General features: G+C 41.2%; 1 protein-coding gene across 9 annotated transcripts in view; it reads left to right on the forward strand.

Moving 5' to 3' along the window:
• cadpsb (Ca2+-dependent activator protein for secretion b) overlaps window positions 1-19,870 on the forward strand; it is a 95,588-nt gene extending 75,718 nt beyond the window's left edge. For 3 of the 9 annotated variants that reach the window (XM_050038045.1, XM_050038047.1, XM_050038049.1), the window contains 12 exons: window positions 1,252-1,281; window positions 4,242-4,398; window positions 4,498-4,639; window positions 6,672-6,833; window positions 8,068-8,223; window positions 8,362-8,509; window positions 8,619-8,693; window positions 10,684-10,767; window positions 11,008-11,040; window positions 11,220-11,327; window positions 18,990-19,094; window positions 19,183-19,870. In XM_050038045.1, the coding sequence (XP_049894002.1) occupies window positions 1,252-1,281; window positions 4,242-4,398; window positions 4,498-4,639; window positions 6,672-6,833; window positions 8,068-8,223; window positions 8,362-8,509; window positions 8,619-8,693; window positions 10,684-10,767; window positions 11,008-11,040; window positions 11,220-11,327; window positions 18,990-19,094; window positions 19,183-19,359 (1,377 nt within the window). In that variant the 3' untranslated portion in view covers window positions 19,360-19,870. The remainder of the gene's footprint in view (window positions 1-1,251; window positions 1,282-4,241; window positions 4,399-4,497; window positions 4,640-6,671; window positions 6,834-8,067; window positions 8,224-8,361; window positions 8,510-8,618; window positions 8,694-10,683; window positions 10,768-11,007; window positions 11,041-11,219; window positions 11,328-18,989; window positions 19,095-19,182) is intronic. The other 6 variants (XM_050038046.1, XM_050038048.1, XM_050038050.1 and 3 more) reach the window with 3 other exon arrangements.
• The last annotated feature ends 754 nt before the right edge of the window (window positions 19,871-20,624 follow it).

Below are 20,624 nucleotides of genomic sequence, written 5' to 3' on the forward strand. Positions count from 1 at the left end.
TACAAAACAGATCAGCATAATAAATTAACAGTAATCCGCATGACACAATGAGACAGAGAGAGAGAGAGAGAGAGAGAGAGAGAGAGAGACAGACAGACAGACAGAGAGAGAGATGCAGGTAATAACAGTAGCTTACAACAACATTATTGAAAGTAATAATATTACAGTTCTGGCTACTGTGGTACAATATGTTGAAAGTATGCCTTGTGTGGCGATCAACAGTGATGTGGTGGTTCACTTTTACACTGTGATCTGTAGGCTATAGTTCGGCTTTAGCTTCTAACTATCTTTGTCTTTTTAACCTGTTGTTGCTGCTGAGTCAGTTTGACATCCTGGATATATCCTTCAAACACAGACTGTAGACCCCTCTGTCTGCTTCTCTCTGGAATCACTCCTTCATTTTTCTAAACATATGATAGTGAGTGCGGTTAGTTACAGTTTGGGCTCCACGCTTACTCCGACAGCTTATTGGACCATCACGAAGGGGCGGGACTTAGCAAAAGGTCAGTTACGGCAGAATTGCGGTGATGTGGTTTGATGGCACAACCCTGGTAGTAATACACCATTAGAGGTCCTATATTTAATATCCTATGTATGAAAGTATGAAAATGTAAAAGAGCTTGTCAGAAAATAAGTGATAAATCACGATATATTACATTACTAGATTGTTAATACTGATGCATCAGTGAGAGAGACGATAACATGAGGTGATTAATGTGGTAGTAAAGAAGAAAAAACAAACATATGCTGCACAAATTTGCATTCCCTTTTTGTATTTATTTATTATTTTGCCTTTTTTGTGAAATATTAAATAACTGTTAATTTCATTGTACAGTTGAAACCACCTGGAAAATTCAACCATGTCTAAAATTTGTTCTTTTTGGAAGACTTTAGAAGCAAAAAAGATTGGAAAGCACTAGCTAAATCTATAACAATGCATTTTGTTTTATAGCTTGAGCAAATGTTTTATGTATGTAGAATCTTAAAATGAGAAATAACTAGTAACCATAGCAGTGAGATAAATGTAATGGGGTAAAAAAAAATAATATTTCCCTCTGACATGTAGATGAGTAGAAGAATAAAGTAGCATTTCCACCACTGAAAATAGTTTATGTATTGCATCCTGTTTGCTGAGCTGGTAGGAGAGCATGATGAGCATGTGTAGTTGTGTAGATCTGAAGGTGATCCAATGTGATCTTAGAACATACAGATAAAGCAGATTTATTGTATCTCTCTGAATATGCTTGACAGGCGGCAGTCACAAGTTCTGGAGATCAATCGGTACAGTATTTTTATTTCTTTTTCCTCTTCAGTCCCCATCACGACCCCCCTGTATGGCATGTGTGCCACTATGGCAAGAGGCACCTTTGTAGGCAGAGAATGATCTCATAGATACTGTAGCAATGGGTGGGGTTTTTTTTAGGCATAGAAGTGAGAGCAAACATGTTTAAAAATTAAAAGGCACTGTAGCTTGCACAACATAATTGTGATCATAAAGCATGTTCATCGGGCCATAAAGAGGTTTCCTTTCTCTCCAAGCATGCTGAACCAGTAAATTCCCCCAAAGTATGCTCCATGTGAACCTTTTGAAGTTTGATCCACCATAAACATTTGTTTCCCCTCCATCCAGCGATTAATTTTCACAGTCCGCACCTGTTCAAGCATTACTTCCCCAGCTTCTCCTCTTCCATCCCTCTCTGCTGTCTATTCTTAGTTTAAAAAAAAACCCTTTGAAGAGAAATGCCTCAAAAATACTTTACTGTTCTGTACATCTTCCTGTGTTCTCACTGTCATATGATTGGTGACTGTCCAAGCAGGGAAAAGAGGTATGTAGTAAAGTTGATTGAGAAACTCCCATAATGCTTTGTGCATGTCCAGTAGATGACGCCACGTCTCCTCCCTCCCCCTCAGCATCAGTACAACCTTTCAGGATTGATCCCCTTGACACGGTTGCATTATTACAGCACTATAGTCTGTCTGGCTGAACACTGGCTCTGCTCTAGAGCTTTCAGGGTCCTGTATGTGTCCTGCAACCTCCGTCAAAGGTTGGACAGACTCCTCCTGGCGACCTTTGAGCGTTTTCCCCAGCACTTACCTGTTGGAAACTTTTACAGCCCGTTAATCCCCACCCCCCCCACCCCCTGTCCGCAATAAGAGTATCTCTCCTTGAATGTGATGGAGAAGAGCTTTGTTTGCTGCCTGTTTTTCTAACACTAGAACTGTCAAGCGTTTGTAAAATTTTGGGAGCGGGGCAGGTAAGTAGACAGGTAAGTCCGGTTGTCACTGCCGTTGTGGTGGTGAAGCCAGATGGGAAAATAACAGAAGAGAACTGTAACAGAAAACAAAGCATGCAGCATAATTTGGAAAGATCGAGCTTCATTTATTGGACTTGGCAACGTGTTAGTCTGGATGATAAGCAAATAAGCCAAGCCAAGACTGCCAGCAAAGCAGCTACTGTGCTCCAGCTGTCAAAGGGCGAGGAAATCCTGACTGTGCTAGAAAACGGTCAGCTGAATCTCAAAGACTTACTTAACTAATTGGAACAGACGCACTCCAACGCTAGAGATGCTGCGTGCTGCAGTCTTTGGTGTGCCTCGTTGAAGATGTGCATGAGTCACATTCGCATCTAGCGGGCTATGGGTTTGTCGGTGATGTGAATGGTGGACCCCCTCGTCTCTTGGCTCGAGAGAAAAGCATGCAGGGAGCTCCACATTTGCATGAGAAAAGCACCTTTCCCTTAACTTTATAGATGCTGTCATGAATATAACAAGGCACGAACATGCAACCTTACTGTCTGATTACTTGTCTACGTATAAACTCACCTACAGTTTATCCCTTTAAGTCCTGATCGATAAGAGCAGTGGGTTCAATTTCAGAGCATGCGATCGGAAACACACACACCACACACACATACACAAACAATCCAGACGGGTGTCATGGTGTGTCCTTTCCTTGCAGTGTTTTAAAGGAGTTGACATACAGCACGAGACAGTCACAGTGCATACTTGAAGGATTAATTTGCCATTTTTGGAAATGTACACTTTGCTGTCTTGCTGTTACATTAAAAGTACTGTATCAGTTATAACTGAAGTTACAGCAAGCAACTGGTTAGCTTAGCATAAAGACTGAAAGCAAGAGGAGACTGCTAGCGTGGCTCTGTCAAAAGGTGAAACAAAATCCACCTACCAGCACCTCTAAAGATCAGTATCTAAGAGATGATATCTTATTTGAGTAACGTTATGCACGGGTATGTGTTAAGGTCTTTTCAGACAATAACAAATAAGCCAACTGCATATTTGCTTGGATCCGTGCAACCTTGCTGCGCTCCTTGAGAATAGGTGGGCAGACAAACGTTTCGGGAGTAAACACCAGGTGGTCTATGCGTGGTAACCATTTAAACGGCTTCTGTACACCTGCATTTTGGTCCGTTTGTTGACACACTGGCAATCCCAGTCTTTGATGACCGATGATAGCTAAAGTTAGCTAAATTAGCATAGCCATAACTTCATAGCCCAACTAAGCTATAACTACATAATCTAATGTCATGCGTCCAGTCTTGTGCTGATGCTCTTCAAAGCAAAAGCCCTCCTGCTTTTCCTCTTAACAGTTACATATCTCAGGGCATTCAGTGTCTTGTCCGTTGATTAAAAAAAAGAAGAAAAAATCAGGACAGTTCAACTCTGGCAGCAGGCAGGTGTGTGTGAGACGAGCACCACCATAACAGTGTCTTGTCAGATTGTCCACGCCTCCCTACATGCTGCTGGCCTCTCATTGAAAACAAATTACTAGGCACGTCAATCGCTGCCTGCTTGAGAAGACCTTTAGTCGATTTCTTTGACTCCGGGAGTGTTAATTACTGAGCTGTAGAGGTAGAGGGTGGAAGATGGACAGAGCCAGACTGGCTGTTTCACCCTGTTTCCAGTTTTTATGCGAAGCTAAGCTAATCAGCTGCTGGTTTTACCTTCATATTTAACACAGCAAACATAAGAGAGGCAACAATCTTTTCATCTAACTCTCAGCAAGACAGTGAGGAAGCATATTTCCGAATATGTTGAACTATTCCTTTAACATACATCAACATATATAAAGCATACTCAAATCCAGTGGTGTTTCCTTTTAAACTGATGAGCTCCAGTTGTGCATATTGTTCCCTCCTTCCTTGTCTTCCTTCGTTGTGTCACCTCATCTCCTAACTGGAGCCCTTGTTCACCTGTCCGCTCTCCCTCCTGCTGTGTCTCTAGGCGTTTGCGTGGTGGACAGACCTCATGGTGGAGCATGCAGAAAACTTCCTGGCCCTCTATGCCATCGACATGGATGCCGCTCTGGAGATCCAGTCCCCCGAGAGCTGGGACAGCTTCCCCCTCTTCCAGCTGCTCAACGACTTCCTCCGGACAGACTGTAAGCTCCCACGTTTATTCTGTAGACACTTGAGGTATTTTTATGCTCAAAGAAAAAGACACTCATGTCTCTCTGTCACTGCCTCTCTCTTTTATACAGATCATCTGTGCAATGGAAAGTTCCACAAACACCTCCAGGATCTGTATGCTCCTCTGGTGGTTAGATATGTGGATCTGATGGAGTCCTCCATCGCACAGTCAATTCACAAGGGTTTTGATCGAGAGTCCTGGGAGCCTGTAAAGTAAGGAGCCTCCGTCTTTATAGCTAGGCTGTAGGATGGTTGGAGATGCAAGGCTTTTATATTCAGATGACAGACTGACTGCGTGGAGGCTGAGAAATCTGGGAAAGCAGCTGTAATGTTCACCCAGGCTTCCTGTAGGTTCACTTTTAAAGAATGAGCCAAGAGTGGGCTGAATAACCTATTTTCCCTCTGAAAGAAATGGGTTATTTATTCTGAAAATAGTCTTTGACTAATGTATGTGTCTTACCAATTTCTCTCTGACACATTGGGGTCAGGGCAACACCTAATATCTCTGTTGTTTTGTTTTGTGAACTAACCTTCATAATGTGTGCTTTGACATGTTGCCAGAAACAAAGGGCCTCCGGTCTGTTGTGTTGCTGTTATAATTTATTTGTTGTGGCTTTCGAACTTTTGCTTTTGCATTTTTTTATGGCAAAGATTATATTTAAGATTTATTAAAGTAAAGTTTTTTTTCTTGGTCTTTATTTATGTTTAGTCTTTTCAGTATTACGTTGCTTCTCCCTTTCACTGCATTAAATACTGTATGTGTGTGCGTCCTGAGCTGTCTTTACCAGAGGTGTGGACTCGAGTCAGTTTGATGATCTTAGACTCGACTTGACAGAATCAAAAAAGGCTTGACTTGGACTTTAACACCAATGACTCGTGACTTCACTTGAACTTTAGCCATTTGACGTAAACATTTTCGGATACCTTAAAACGTTTGCCACAAATCAATTCATTTCTCTTCATTTCCTGAATCATATTAACATGAATGCTTTTCACTCCCAGCAAGTCGACATTCAATTCCCCAGATCCACTTTGTTTGAACCAATCCAACAGCTTTAAATCAAGTTGCAGGAGAGAACAATAAAGAACTTTAGCTACGTTACTGATCACCAGTTGGAAAAAATGATATCAAAGATAATTTTGTTCATGTACAAAAACTATTTGGTGGTCAACAAAAAATGAAATGCAACATGTAAAACATAAAAAATTACAGAGGTGCAACAACTTTCAGCAAACTTGTTTAAACAAATAAATACACTTCAGCCAGGAGCACTTTAGTCAAAGAAAACTTTATTACCATTTGCATATTTGGCAGCATGGCTCTGTTCTGGGGCCTCTCTGCCTTTCCTCGGGCCTGCACAGAAAGCCTCTTCCACGCGCTTACGTGTAAGGCCTTAAGGCGGAGAGACCATACCTCTCTGCCCTTCCACGTGCAGATGAGGGAAGCCTGAGGCAGAGAGAGCAAACCTCCCTGCCCTTCCATGCACCTACATGGAGAGCCTAAGGCAGGAAGCAGCAGCAAAGACCCCATGGGAACAGAACAGAGCAGCATCAATGACAAACAGAAATGACATTGATAAGTCAGACACAGCATGAAAAGGAGGAGCTGGGGTGGAGGCAGGTTGCAAAGCAGCTTGCAGAGGAAGCAGCAACAGTAGGCAGGGCAGAGCAGTTTAAATAGGGCGCCTTGAATGAGATTTGCCAATTGGTTGCATAGAAAGAAATCATGTGATCCATCAGCTGACTCTCTTCCATCAATCAGCTGCTCCATCAGTTGATTGGTTGTTTGAGATCAGCTGATATAGCTGGGATGTGAGCTGAGCTTGACATCGTGTCCTGCCGTCTTGATTTTTGTAAATTTAATATGTTATTAATGCATTATGACTTGTTTAGGACTTGAAACTCAAAGTCTAGGACTTGAGATTTGACTCAGGACTTGCCAGTTTTGACTTGAGACTTGAGTCAGGACCTGGGTTGGGACTTGAATGCAAAGACTTGAGACTTACATGCGACTTGCAAAACAATGACTTGGTCCCACCTCTGCTCTTTACTCTGTAGGTCTTCGTATAATGTGCGTCTTTGACAATCTTGTCTTGTTTATGTGTGCAACTCTACGTTCCTGTTCCTGTCTTCGCCCCTGATTTCAGATTTTCTGTTACTTTTATGATGAGTGTTACATGGCTTTCTGCAGCTCCCACACCACTGTTATGGATTCTTTTTTTCTTTTTGTCTGTCTTTTCTGCAGGAGTTTAACAAGTAATCTGCCCAATGTGAATCTACCAAATGTGAACCTCCAAATTCCCAAAGTACCAAATCTGCCAGTGCCAGTAGCAGGACTATCAGTTAACCTTCCACAAATGCCTAGCTTTTCTACCCCGTCATGGATGGCTGCTATATATGACTCTGAGTGTGTATTCAACTAGTTTACTTTAGACATATTAAGCAAGCAGAGGCTGCCTTGGTATGAAGATGCCCTCAGCTAAAAAATCTGTCAAAAAATCGAACACTTTTTTAATGAAAAGTACAACAACATTTCCTCTGTATGACTCCAACTGGAGATGAAATGTTACCCCAAATCTAAAGATCAGTTTTGGTTTGTTTCCTCCTGTGTGAGTACTCAATTATTATGTCCATGTTCATGCCAAGGGCACTCTGAGAGGTGTTAGAGTAGATGGGGTTCTGCTTTTGAAAATGAGAAACGCTCTCATTTGTCTCAACATGCATGCTGTTGAGCTGAGGTGTGGAGATACAGGCCAAAACAAAATATTAATGTGACATATTGCTCCGAGGCTATTTGGAAACATTTGCAAGCCAAGATCTGCGGTCTACAATAGATGTATCTCCCCAGAGTTGTTGTCCACAGACATTTGCTTTAGTGATTTTTTAGCGCACTGTAGATCGTAAATGGCCATAGTTTCATCTCTGACCTTGACCACCTGCCAGTAGTCTGATTGGGAGGGAAGATAATGGGTCAGATTGGAGATGATACTGCAGAGAGGCTGGCCGGCTCGTGTTCAGACCTCTTAGTTTTATCACCTCCCGCTCCGACTACACATCATCCCTGCAGCAATTTCCCAATGAGCTCTACTCAGGATGCCCTAAAAGGTCTGCATGGTTTGTTTGGTAATTCTTCCAGGGGCCCCACAAGCCTGGGGACATGGATGTTGAGAGAGGGCCTGTGATGAAGAAAAATCAATTTGGAGATTTATTTTTTTTTTCTGTTTTGTTGAAACACTCGGTTCATGAATGCCAATTTTACACGCCCTCCCTCACGTCTCCATTCCCCTCTCCTTTGTCTTGACACAGTGTGATTAGCTGCTGTATCTGCAGTGATTTTACCTGCATGTGGCCACTTCACATCCCAGTCAATAACCATGCTCTGCAGCATGGTTATTGAGTCGTTGCAGTAATCCCTGCCCGCTCTTTTCCACCCATACACTGACTGCCCACAAACACCTGAATTGACATTTGGACGAACCAGTCAGTCTATGGTCAGAGAATAATTTGACTGTGTTTAGGTGTGGAGGAACAGCATCCTCCTCTGCACCTGCCACAACACCCCCCTACCCCCACCTCCTCTCTCCAGCAGGGTGACTTTTTGTTCTCTGACCTTTGTGTGTGTCTGTTTGGGTCGATGGCAGTAACGGTTCTGGGACGTCGGAGGACCTCTTCTGGAAGCTGGACGCCCTCCAGACTTTCATCAGGGACCTGCACTGGCCTGAGGACGAGTTTGCCAAACACCTCGAGAGTCGTATCCAGCTCATGTCGAGCAACATGATCGAGAACTGCGTCAAGCGGTGCGTGTGTGTGTCCGTGCGTGAGAGGGAGACAGACTGACAGAAACAGAAATACTTGGAGGCACCGAATGCTGAGAATGAACTCTTTACTGAATATTTTATATTATAGTGCGTATAAATATTTCACTTGCCTTGCAGCACCAGGATGGCATTTGAGTCTAAGCTGACAAAGAGCAGCAAGTCCACAGATTTCCGCATCTCTCCAACATTATGCACCATGTTCAACGTGATGGTGGATGCCAAGGACCAGTCAGCTAAATTGTGCGCAATGGAGATGGGCCAAGAGGTATGACCTTCACCTGGGACACCGACTGCATAGAGTCAGTTTTATATTTGCAAAAAGAAAAGAATCTGTGAAATCGCTGTTTTGTTAAAATGTGTTCCCTTCTTTACAGAAACAGTACCACACCCAAATAGACGAGCTGATTGAGGAAAGTGTGAAAGACATGATCCAGCTGCTGGTTGCAAAGGTGCGACTGTTTATCAGCTGTGAAAATAATGTATTATTTATTATATTATTTGTTACTACAAGTCATGATTTTTAGAGATGACAAAGTCAGGTATCTCTGCAACTGTTTGATGGATTGCCATGAAATTTTGTCATGATTCCCAGAGGATGAATCCAAATGTTGTTAGTCATCCTCTGAATTTTCTTGTAGCACCACCATCGGGTTGGGGTGCAGGAAAATACAGCATAGTATTGTGATATTTGCATGGCAGTATTGTATCCATACACGGATGCCGTATATCATTTTTTTAATAATATAAATTGTTAATATTGCAAATACAAAAAAAAAAAAAAAAAAAAATCAACATTTTTTCTAACCACCAGATACATTTTGCTGCAATAAAAATGCTTGAAGTGAAATAAACAGACTGAAAACTTTATCCTAGTTACAGATAAAACAGATGTTGACAAAGTTTTCCTTTGGGGACATGATTTACAGAATAAAAGGTAATAAATCAAAATCTATGTTATTACAATTCTCAGCAATTGCAATATTATATTGTGACTTAAGTACAATATCGTAAGATGGGGCCACTTGTAATTCCCACCCCTACTTTTGGGTCTAAAGGCCTCTAATCTAACATCTTTAAAAAATGGTTACGCACAGAAACCTTGCACACTGAGTCTGACTTGTTTTATTGTTCTATTCATTGCAAAAATTTACAAATGCCTGCATCTTGCATTTTACACCATGGCTGAAAGAGGCTGAGCTGTTGCTCTCTGTCTGTCTGTGTCATCATCCACCTGAATATTACCATCTGACCTATAGAAAGTGGCTATCTGAGATGATGATGATGATGATGATGATGATGATGATGATGATGATGATGATGAAATGATAATGTTAGATCCATTCCTCTGTCTTGTTGTGGATGTGTCCCGTCGCCACATATTCTTCACTGATTCTTGGTCAAAAAACTCTGAAGACTGACGGATGTGGAAAAAAACAGAAAATCAGACCTGTTCCAAAAACTTTAATGCTGGACAAATGTTTCAAAGTCAGTAGGTAAATGTTATTGACACAGCATGAGGTTGTATTTATTGTTAGATGTGCAATAATTTTGTACACAAAAAACAACCTCTGTGGCAAAGACCTGAAGTTTTTACTTCTCAGTATCTTACCGACTTTTCTGAATTAAACTGTGTACAGATATTCATGGTTTCCGCATGATGAATCATCTTAACTTGACATGAAAAGTCACCATGAAATGGCTGACACACATTGAAGCCCCTCTCAGGATAAATTACAATCACTTCGGTTTTAGTGCCATCATCTGGTCAGATTCCATTTTCTTCAATACTGTATGACTAAATACCTGCAAAAGTAATGCAGGGTGTCTGCAGGTCCTTAAAACATCTTAAAAAATCTTCATTAAATAGTCTTGAATTAGAATTTTTGAGGTTTTAATTGCCACAAACATTTGATCAATTTTATTTACATTTATTTATTTTTTATTTATTTTTTGTCAAAATGAGACAAGCTTTCTGATGTTAAACATTTTTAAACCTATTACTGAACCCAATGCTGCCTTTTTACTTTATACTGTACTTGCACTCACCTGTTGGCAAAATGTAGATTAACCTAACGCACTCTAATAACCATCTTCCCACATTAATCCTGCAAAGGACCACTTATGTACTACTTACCTTTATATTTACCTGCAGTGCTTTAATGAGAAACAGATGATTTGTCTAAAAATCAGTCTTAAATTTGGTTGAAAATATCTTGAAAAGGTCCTAAAAAACCTTAAATTTAAGTGTCTGATACACCCTGTAATGACACTCCTATCAGCCTCAGCTGCACTTCATGTTTATTGCTTTTTAGCAAAACTAAACTAAAGATGGTGAACATGGTAGAAACAATATACTGTACCTACTTAACATCAGCACGTTAGTATACTGACGTTAGCGGTGCTGTTAGCATGAATTCTGTCCTTTCTCTCGTTTCTCAGTTTGTTGCCATTCTGGAGGGCGTGTTGGCAAAGATCTCCAGATATGATGAAGGCACTCTCTTCTCTTCATTCCTCTCATTCACGGTGAGATGAAGCTTCTCTTTATTCAGTCCCTCACCGACCTTAAAGGGTTGATTCTGTAATATTTAGGGCTGGTTTTTGATCCTCAATATGTTGCTCTGAAATCCAGCCTCAGGTGTTATATCTGTGCTCCTATTAAACATGTAAAGACATACCCAGCCCTAATGATATTACAGTAATAGTAAATAAAATGTTTAGATATGAACTCTCAGCCTGTGTTTGACAGTCTTGTTTTGGTTTCAGGTGAAAGCTGCCTCTAAATATGTGGATGTACCTGTAAGTGCAATAACACCCTACACCTCCCTGTGTGCTTATGAGCTTGTGTGTGTTTACCTGATACAGCTGAACAAGCTGCCTTTTGTTTTAATCACCAACAGTGTTTCTTTTTGTGTCTTCTGCCAGTGTGTTTTTATTCTCCTCCTGAGCCCCGACCCTGTTCTGTTTCTGTTTTACAGAAACCTGGAATGGACGTGGCCGACGGCTACGTGACCTTTGTGCGCCACTCTCAGGATATGCTTCGTGATAAGGTCAATGAGGAGGTGTATATAGAAAGGTTATTTGATGTAAGTAAGATGCCGTCTCCTCCTCACAAGAAGGGAGGGGCCTTCTAAAATGTGGCAAAACAACAGGGCAGAGAGGGATAAGTCCCATTTTGAGAGCAGGACGTGTATTTCAGCCTTGCAGAAGAGGCTTTTCTGATCCTCTCCCCCTCTTGACTTCTCTCTTTCTCTCTCTCTCTCTTCTCTCTGAACCTTAGCTGCTGCCCTCTGCATTCTGGTGTGCATTGCCACAGTGCTTTTGGGCCTTTGTGTATTAAAAAAAGGAAACTTTTATTTACAAAGAGTCCATAAAAGCATCCTCAAAAACAGGATTATCTGAAGCAGTGCTCTCTGGAAAGAACAGAACTATCCATAGTGATCACATACCAGCACACCTACTTCTATTTTCCTAGCTCACCTCTGTGCTTTCAGATACTTTCCACATAAAGCATGTCAGCCTCCTGAATAAATGACACTCAGCCCTCTTGGCCTCAGTCCACAGTGAAGCACCCGTGCAAGTTTCTCTGTGAACTGCGGGGTGAAGGATGCACTGTTGGATGGGCCAGGGTGACACAATGATGTCAGACTCTGAGGCTGGCATGTCGTATACCCTTCATCTGTTAGAGCAGTGGTTCCCAACCTGGAGGTCAGGACCAAACTGAGCAGCCAGATAAATCTAAAGGGTCATGAGATGATTTGCAGGATAGGAAAAGAAGACAAACAAAGAAGACAAAATAATGTTAGTTTTTCCTGACTTTTCTCAGACTTTTTTTTCTTGTGAAATGCTTTCAGCTGCTTGTTGCACCAGCTTGAGTATAACATCAACAATAACTGCTGCGCTGTCGTATAACTACATTATTTGAACTTGCATTTCCATAACGGTAATGAAAACATTGTAGCAGAGCATGAGCGTTTTACCTTGTCAATCAGTGTGATGGGAGAGAAAGCAATACTAAAGCAGTGATGGAAATTACGGGACCTACAACCTTAAAGAAGCTGTGTACTGTACGACATTCAGAGAAGAGATGAAACAATATGAAAATTTTGTACCACAATTACAATGACCAAAATTATCACTGATATTAATATTATGGCAGTATTGTTCAGATGTGTAGAAAATTCTCAGAAAATGCAGATAAACACACTGACATAAATTTCCCAAGTTTTATTTATACTGATGCAATAATCAGCCAGTCTTTGAAATGCTTGCTTGAGTGCCTGTCACTGCAGATGAGGGCAAGAGACCAGTAGCATCAGTGGCGCTGGCCGGCTGCACGCCCACTCTGTAAACTGTAAGGCTGAAAAATCTCTGCAGCGCTGTCACCGCCTTTTACCAGTGACACAAAACACACCCACGTTGCAGGCTGCACCTGCCTGCTAACTTTGGTTGATGCTGGACAATATTTGATTGTACTGCATCAATATTTGAGTTTTTCAAAGGCGTAAAAATTTAACATGGTTTCAATAAAGATTAAACTTTGAAATGCTAATTCAAATTCATGGTTGCTAAAGCTAACCATCAGTACTTTTATCAAGGTTTATCTTGAAATCAGCAGCCATTTTACCCTTAAGGGGCCGTACACATGCCGCGTTTCTTGCACCCTCAAATTCGTTGTTCTCTATGCAGACGTGCAGCAGGCACTGAAACACCAGAGTGAAGCCAGAGCGACGCGCATACACGCGTTCCTGAGTGCCTGTTTTTCAGGGCGCGATTGCTGCACCCTGAGATAAACCTAGTTCAACTTTTGGAATACAGCAGCGTGCATCGCATGTCATGTGATGAGGATCAACCAATCACAGTCGGCAGATAGCTTTCCCTTTTTCCTTAAATATCAGTCTGTGGTAAACATGGAAACATTGATCATTTTAGTCCAGAGCTGCCAGAGCTTTACATCTGTTCGAGGGACGATAGGCCAACAGACTTATAAACAGCACCTGGAAGAAGATCAGCTCATTATCTCAGTTAAATGGGCTATGATTTGGTGCTTGTTAATGTTGCTTAGCAACAAGGGGGGGGCAAGAGTTGTGTTACCGTGGGTCGGGAAGGAGTTATCAGGGGTAACCATCGCATGAGCCGGACCGGCTTACCACAGCAAACCACAGAGAAGCTCAGATTACAACATACACAGAGAAGTAGTGTCTTCAATCTCCGCTCAGTGTTTACTCCACTATATCTTTACATAGAAAAATACTGGTTCACTGCTACATTAATACTCTGAATGTGGTATACAGCTCCTTTAATTAAAGAGGGAAAAGTAATGTATGTTATGATGTATGATGACACAACACATAATTGACCTCATTAATAAGGCAACAATCATTTATTAATTGTTTTTTCACTAAGACGAGGACGGCTTCATCACACATAATAACAGAAATATTTCCTCTGGAAAGCTCTATCTTTAGAGATGATTAATTGATCTGTTGATTGACAAAAAATAAATAATTTGCCACTATTTGATAAACAAATAATCATTTTAAGATGTCTTTATTCAAGCAAAAGTTACAGCCTCTCCTCTTAGATCAGTTGCAGCTCTTCCTGGTGCCGCAGCCTTTAGGACTAATATGAAGGAAACGTGACTCAGGTTAAACAGCTTACAGTTAAAAGAAACATACACCCTGTGTTATGGGGGGCGTCTGAGTAGGCAGGACATGTGTGTAACAGGTTGGGAACCAGTGTGTTAGAAGGTGAAGAGAGCACTGTCTTACAAAAACATAATCCTAACGGGATACATTGACAGCAATGTGTCCTCCATGTGTGATTCGAACGACACATAATGCTGTGATGTGTGTGCTTCATGTCATTCAGAAACTATTTGTACAGACCTGTGTCTCTACAGGTGTGTGACGGCTTTGTGTGTTTGACAGATCCTCAGTTCTGTGAGGCAGTGACGTGAAGTTTTTTATGTCTGAGAGATACACAGAAGTCTCCCTTTGGTTTTTATATTTTTGTGTTTGGCTGTAGGAGCGGGAGTCTTGTGCCAGATAAATATGATTTGTTTTGTTTTGTTTTGGAGTGAGGAGTGATGCTGTTGTGAAGTGGGTCTGCTTTTTCGTCTTTGAGGTCCACACTAGCTTCCCTCCGTCTCCGTCTGTGTTGTCAGTTTTTTCTAGTGTGGAGTTTTTCCCCCCGTGTCCTCTGTGTGGCCCCAAAGTGCTCCGAAATCCTACTCAGCACTGTCATGTTGAATTCTTCTGAAGATTTCTCAAGCTGTGAATGTTTCAGTTTAGCATTTTAAACTCTGCTTTACCTCAAGGATGTCTATGTTTTTCTCTTTCATTTGAATGCATCTCCATCCATCCATTTGCATGCATGTGACAAACAGTTCCTAGATGTTGCATAGGCTCTACTTTATCTCTCTTTCTTTCACTAATTAATTTCAATCCTTTTTATCTCCTCTTTTCTGATTAACACCATTCCTGCTGCCTCCTCTATTCAAAAAGTGGCACTTATCTCTAGTGTTGCGTTGCGTTGTTTTATCACATTATGTTGGTTGGCATGGTTTTTAGAGTCAAATAATCTTCCTGTGTACATCTTCTAGCATGACCCTCCTCCTCAGAGTTCTGCCTCATTTGCACATAGAGCAGTCTTCCTTAGCACGTACTCTGCCACCCACCCACCTGCGAGGTCTGCATGCACTGCACGCTCAACTCGACTGTGAAGTGGACAGGCATCTGCATATCCGGCCTCAAGTTCAAACCTTTCAACCATTCACCTAAAAAAAAAAAAAACCTCGACTCCAAACCTCAACTACCAAACAAATTCAATCCTCACGCTTCTGATTCAGGCCGAAGAGAAAGCTTCCTCTGCGTTCCTGCCTACTCACATGTTTAAAGTTGACTTCTTTTTTCTTGAAACTGGAGGTGTGACAACTGTTTCTATTAGACTTGGGTGCTGTTCTCTTGTAACTTTAAAGAGTCTGGGTAACTGCCGCCCAAAGCAAAGCGGAGAAAAGGTACAAGAAAATAGCACCGCTGCTCCCTGCCTGCTAACCATTTACTCACTCTCATTCTATTTTTCTTTTGCTAATGGACTCGTGTCAAAACTATAATTTCAATCCTCCATACAGTGGTAGTTTTCTATCGTCAGTGTAGGGTATTTAAATACAGCTCGGCATTTTCTACTTGAATAAATTATAAATAAAGGCTAAGTAATTGCCTTCAATAATTGATGGGCCATGCAGCTTTTACAAAATATTGACTTGGAGAACATTTTTTAGTATTTCAGAGGGTAATTACAGTGTGAGACAGATAAATCTGTCAATGCTTTTATGACTTCCCTCGGTTCTATTATTTTTTTCAAGTAGCAGAACAGTAGTATCAGTGCTCTGAGCATTTCCTCTAAAATTGCTCTTTTCAGTTCTTAAGAGTGCTGTTAGCGCAGGGTGTGTGTGGATGCACACTGGTGGGGTGTGTGTGTTTATGTGAGTGTGAGTGTGTGTGTGTGTGTGTGTGTGTGTGTGTGTGTGTGTTGGCAACATTTACTGAAACAAAGAGTAAGGCCCAAATTCATAAAAACTCAAACTTATTTTAGTGATATAACTGAATTAAATTATCATAATGGTACAGTTTTACTTGGACCAATTCTCATGTTTAATTCTTAAGTGATTCTTAAGTGATTATGTAACGCGTGAGTTTAGGCAAGTGAGCCTGTCTGTTTAATAAGTTTAAAGGTCCTGAAAACCTGTTTTCTTAATCAACTTTTTTGCTATAAAAGAAAAAGTTCACCATTTTGGGAAACGAGCCAATTTTTTTTTTTTTCTTGTTGAGTTAGGTGAGAAGGTGGACACCACTCTTATATCTCCTCAGTGGAAGCTTCAACTTGGATACGGTTAGCTTAGCTCAGCACGAAGACTGGAAACAAGGAGAACAGCTGGCCTGACTGACTGTCCAAAATGATAACAAAATCTGCCTGCCACTTCCTCTAAAGTTCACTCATTTAAAGGGGAACTAATGTTTTTTTCAACCTGGGCCCTATTTTCCGACTTTTGTCTAAATGAGTGATAGGATGTTCAATATTTGACATTTCTCCGGTACAAAGCTAGGGCTGACCTGCCTGCAGCCCGTGAGCACGCGCTATATTAAATAATAGGGCACTCGTCAAAATACGTCCACTAAAAGTGCATTTTTTTCACACAGATAGGCTCGGATTGTTAGTATAATTATCCGACAACATAACGGAAAGGAGAAATAAACGTCTGTGTTTACCTTTAGCTGAATTCGGGCATGTTCCTCTGCCTGTTGCTGCTCCCTCTCTTTCCTCGTCCACTCTTCAGTTTGTAGTGTCCATGTACGTCCGTGTACTCCGTGTTCAAATAAATACGGGCAGTCATCAAATTCAAATGGCTCATCCAGATCCAGTTGGTCAAAATTGGGCAAAAATTCAGCCATGACTACTCCAAACAGAGTAACTCCTCGCATTTGTAAGGTCACTCCAGCGGTAACTTCCTGCAACAACTCAAATCTCGCGAAACGTGAGATTTCAGAGCCAACTGGATCTGGATGAGCCATTTGAATTTGATGACCGCCCGTATTTATTTGAGCACGGACGTACTCGGACGCAGAGCTCATTGAAACTGAAGAGCGGACGAGGAGAGAGAGGGAGCAGCAACAGGCAGAGGAACATGTCCGAATTAAGGCAGTTTATACTTGTGCGTCAGCTCTGTGCAGAGTCTACGCTGTAGCCTACGCACATGACCTACGTCGTTGTGCACATTTATATTTATGCGGTGGTGTGTATGTCTCACTCTGCAGTTACACCTCCAAAACACTAGTTAGTGGCGGGGTTTCTGTGAAGTGCTGTAAAGTTTATCACACCTAGAACACAAACTTCAAACACAAGTACGCAATTCGGCTCCAGTGCAACTGACAGTGTTCACCTGACAAAACAACTGTTTTCCAAACAAATACAACATGCTAACGTTATTAGCACAACCCTATGGCATTTTACATTGTTTAAATTAGCCATAGTGACTAGCAGAAATTTCTTGTACTTATATGAAGCCAGGATAAATCACACACACGACTTAAAATGCCATTTTGTGGAGGCTTTATCGTCACAATTTACTGTTACCTTTCTGTGAAATGAAATTAAATAAAAGTTTTTTTTTTCCACTGAGGGAAAAGGTTATTAGCTTACAAAAAAAGACAAGAGGTCTGCGGCACTGCAACTTGTAGTTACATTCCTGGGGAGGTGCACATTAGGCGTATATGCTGTAGGTATGGCATAGATTCAACACAGAAGTATGAATCCTGTTTAATACGTTATATCTCTTTAATTTATTTGTTCCAATACTGAAGTGCAAAAACATTAATTCAGCGTTTTATTGGGGGAGAGTACCTTCCTGGAGTTTCTTCCTTTGAGTTTGTACCATGCATGTATAATAATAATAAATAGATATTGGACCCTAACATGGCGTCTATTCAGTCCAGTGACGTTGCTCGCCTGGTGCATGCAACAAAAAGATTCTAGCTTCTGGGTTTACTTCAGGGGTATGTACCCAACTGAACATGTGCAGTAGTGTTTCTCCCGCTGGCCCCGCCTGCGAGTTCCCGCCCTGCTCATAGACTTTACATTGTTTTGATTGTTGGCGCTTGTAGGTGTCCTGTCAACAGTTTTACAGGCTTCTCTTTAACAATGGTGGTCTGTGGGGAAAATGTCTTTGGACTGCAGGGGATTTTTCCACTGCAACACCCTGAGTGGCCACTGGGAAAAATAGAGGCAAGGCTGCGCCGTGTTCGTGGGGTCTGGTTTGTATGAATTAAACAAACGAGTGTGTGACAGTGCCAGGCTGGCTTTGTTCTCCTTTTTTCCAGTCTTTATGCAAAGCTAACCTAACCAGCTGCTGACATTAACTTTGTACTGAGCTTACAGACAAAAGAGTGGTATTGATTTCTTCATTTAACCCTCGGCAATAAATGAATAAGCATGTTTCCCAAAATAACTGACCATTTCCTTAACACACAATTTTATGCTAAACTTAGAACAGTCTTGGTCATTTCTGTCGGTGAGAACACCCACGCAGTCCTGATGAAGCAACTCAGCTCAGTTTTAGTTTTAAAGTCTTCGTAAAAATATCTAAGGATGATTTTTTGTTTTTCCAAACTTGATTTTGGCTTATTTAGTCACTTATATTTAAGTAATAGAGCAATCTTTTTTGGGAACCAAGTTTTCAGGAGCTTTAAAAGAAGACAGAAGGCAACTATAGATAAGATTTTTTCCTTAAATTATAATGCATGTTAAAAAGAAACAGTTGAAACAAGCACACTTTACTGTAGCTTGTGATCCTTTGTAGCTGATAAGATTTATTTTGATGTCATTCTCACATTAACGCAGCCTGTTAACTTGCATTGATCGCTGATTCTGACTCATGAAATGCAAGAGTGTCTGTGTTGTGACGTGGGATAGAGACTCGACATTAATCCTCACTAACTGGTGTACGTACTGTACAAGTGGGCGAGATGAAACGCCGCCTCACATGTATTGAAGCTGCGAGCGGGTTTTATTGAAGTGATGCTTGAGTACACACACGAGGGTGCTTGAGAGTCAATGTTATCGTCGTATACTGTCTGTGTTTAGCTGCAGTTCTTTATGTGTGTCGTAAAGGTTTAGTTTTATGTTATGATGTCTTGAGTATGTGTGTGAGTGTGTGTTTTGCTGGAGAGTGTTGTGTTTATGTGTTTCAGCAATGGTACACTGCCACCATGAACCTGCTGGGGACCTGGCTCACTGAACGCATGGATCAGCAGCTCCACGTCTACCAGCTAAAAATCCTCATCAGGATCACAAAGGTGAGACAGGAAGCGCCTGCTGGGTCGTGAAAACACCTAGAATTCTTTGCGGAAAAGCCTGTGATGACGCATCTGTTTACTCCCGTAGAAAAAGTACCGGGACTTCCGCCTGCAGGGCGTCCTCGACTCCACCCTGAACAGTAAGATGTACGACACGGTGCGCAACAGGCTGACCGTGGAGGAGGCCACTGCTTCAGTGAGGGAAGGAGGCATGCAGGGCATCTCCATGAAGGACAGCGACGAGGAGGATGAAGAGGACGACTAGAGCCCGTACACTGACACCCCCCTCACCCTGACCCCCCTTTCACACTTTTGACTTTAGCCTGGTTACCGATGCATGTACCAACTCAGATAGCCACTCTAGGACCTCTTTGTCAGCTCGAAATGCCTATGAAGGAACTATTAACTATAAAAATAGTACTTATACTGAGGAAAAATCAAAATAAAAATGTTAAAAAATAACCATGATTGGCAGTTTAGCTGTGTCATGATAAAGATAGCACCTATCTTTGATCCATTCATTTCTAAATTCATTTCTATGTGTTACTAAGCAATATGGAGAACCATTTGTTTGACAATGTTGAGTGAGATTAATAGGTGTGTCCCTGTCCAATGCAAACCTATATGGCGCTTCTTTGTCGTATTCTACATTCATTAATGGTACATTGTCGTGATGATGAGTGTGTGGACCCTTTTCTTTGTCTTGTCTGTTTTTAAGTGAATGCCAACTGCTTCAAACTGAAAAATAAACCTCTGTATTTGTTTACGGCTGTTACAGATACACTGTCGTCTACTCACTGTTATTAACATCGACAGTAAGTCCAGACCTGCATTTTTATCATGTGTCAATGCTATGTGATCTTATCTCAATTACTAATTAGACACGGTTCAACAGGAATCATGAACTTCAACGAGTGGGTATTCTAGAGATGCAATATTCTCATAGCTCCATTTTGATAACTTGGGAGATTCTATTTTTATTTCAACATTAAAAGGCCTTGAAACAGGTTCTATTTTAATTGAGTTGCACTTTTACAGAGAAAAGAGCAAAAATATTTTTTTTTATTAAAAAAAAAAAAAAGTTGGTCTGTCTTTGTTCTGTAATTGTGTAGAATGAGATGTCTGGCATTTGTTTGGGTCTCACTGTTGTTTTGTATATATTATATAAATATATATATAAATATAAAATGCTGTACATTGCATTCTGAGCCATCGCTGCATGCCTGTGGGTTCCCACCCTCCCCAAATGCTTTCTGTTTTCTGTGTGAATTAGCTGGTGGATTCATTCTTGCTTTTGCCTTATGAAAGCCAACAGTTGTAATATGCAAGAGCTGTGGCCTCTAAATAAAAATTACTGTACATGTGCATCTGCTGTCATGTTTACTAACGGCATGTCCACCTCAGACACAATTACATCTGGGTTCTTTTTGGCAAATGTTTATGCGTAGAATAAAACATATTCTGTTGCTTTGCATCTTTTCGCTGTGCAGGAATGACTTCCTTTGGCATAGATTATATATACACAGACAG

Source organism: Epinephelus moara, chromosome 24, assembly GCF_006386435.1.
Source record: "Epinephelus moara isolate mb chromosome 24, YSFRI_EMoa_1.0, whole genome shotgun sequence".
NCBI classification, from domain to species: domain Eukaryota; kingdom Metazoa; phylum Chordata; class Actinopteri; order Perciformes; family Serranidae; genus Epinephelus; species Epinephelus moara.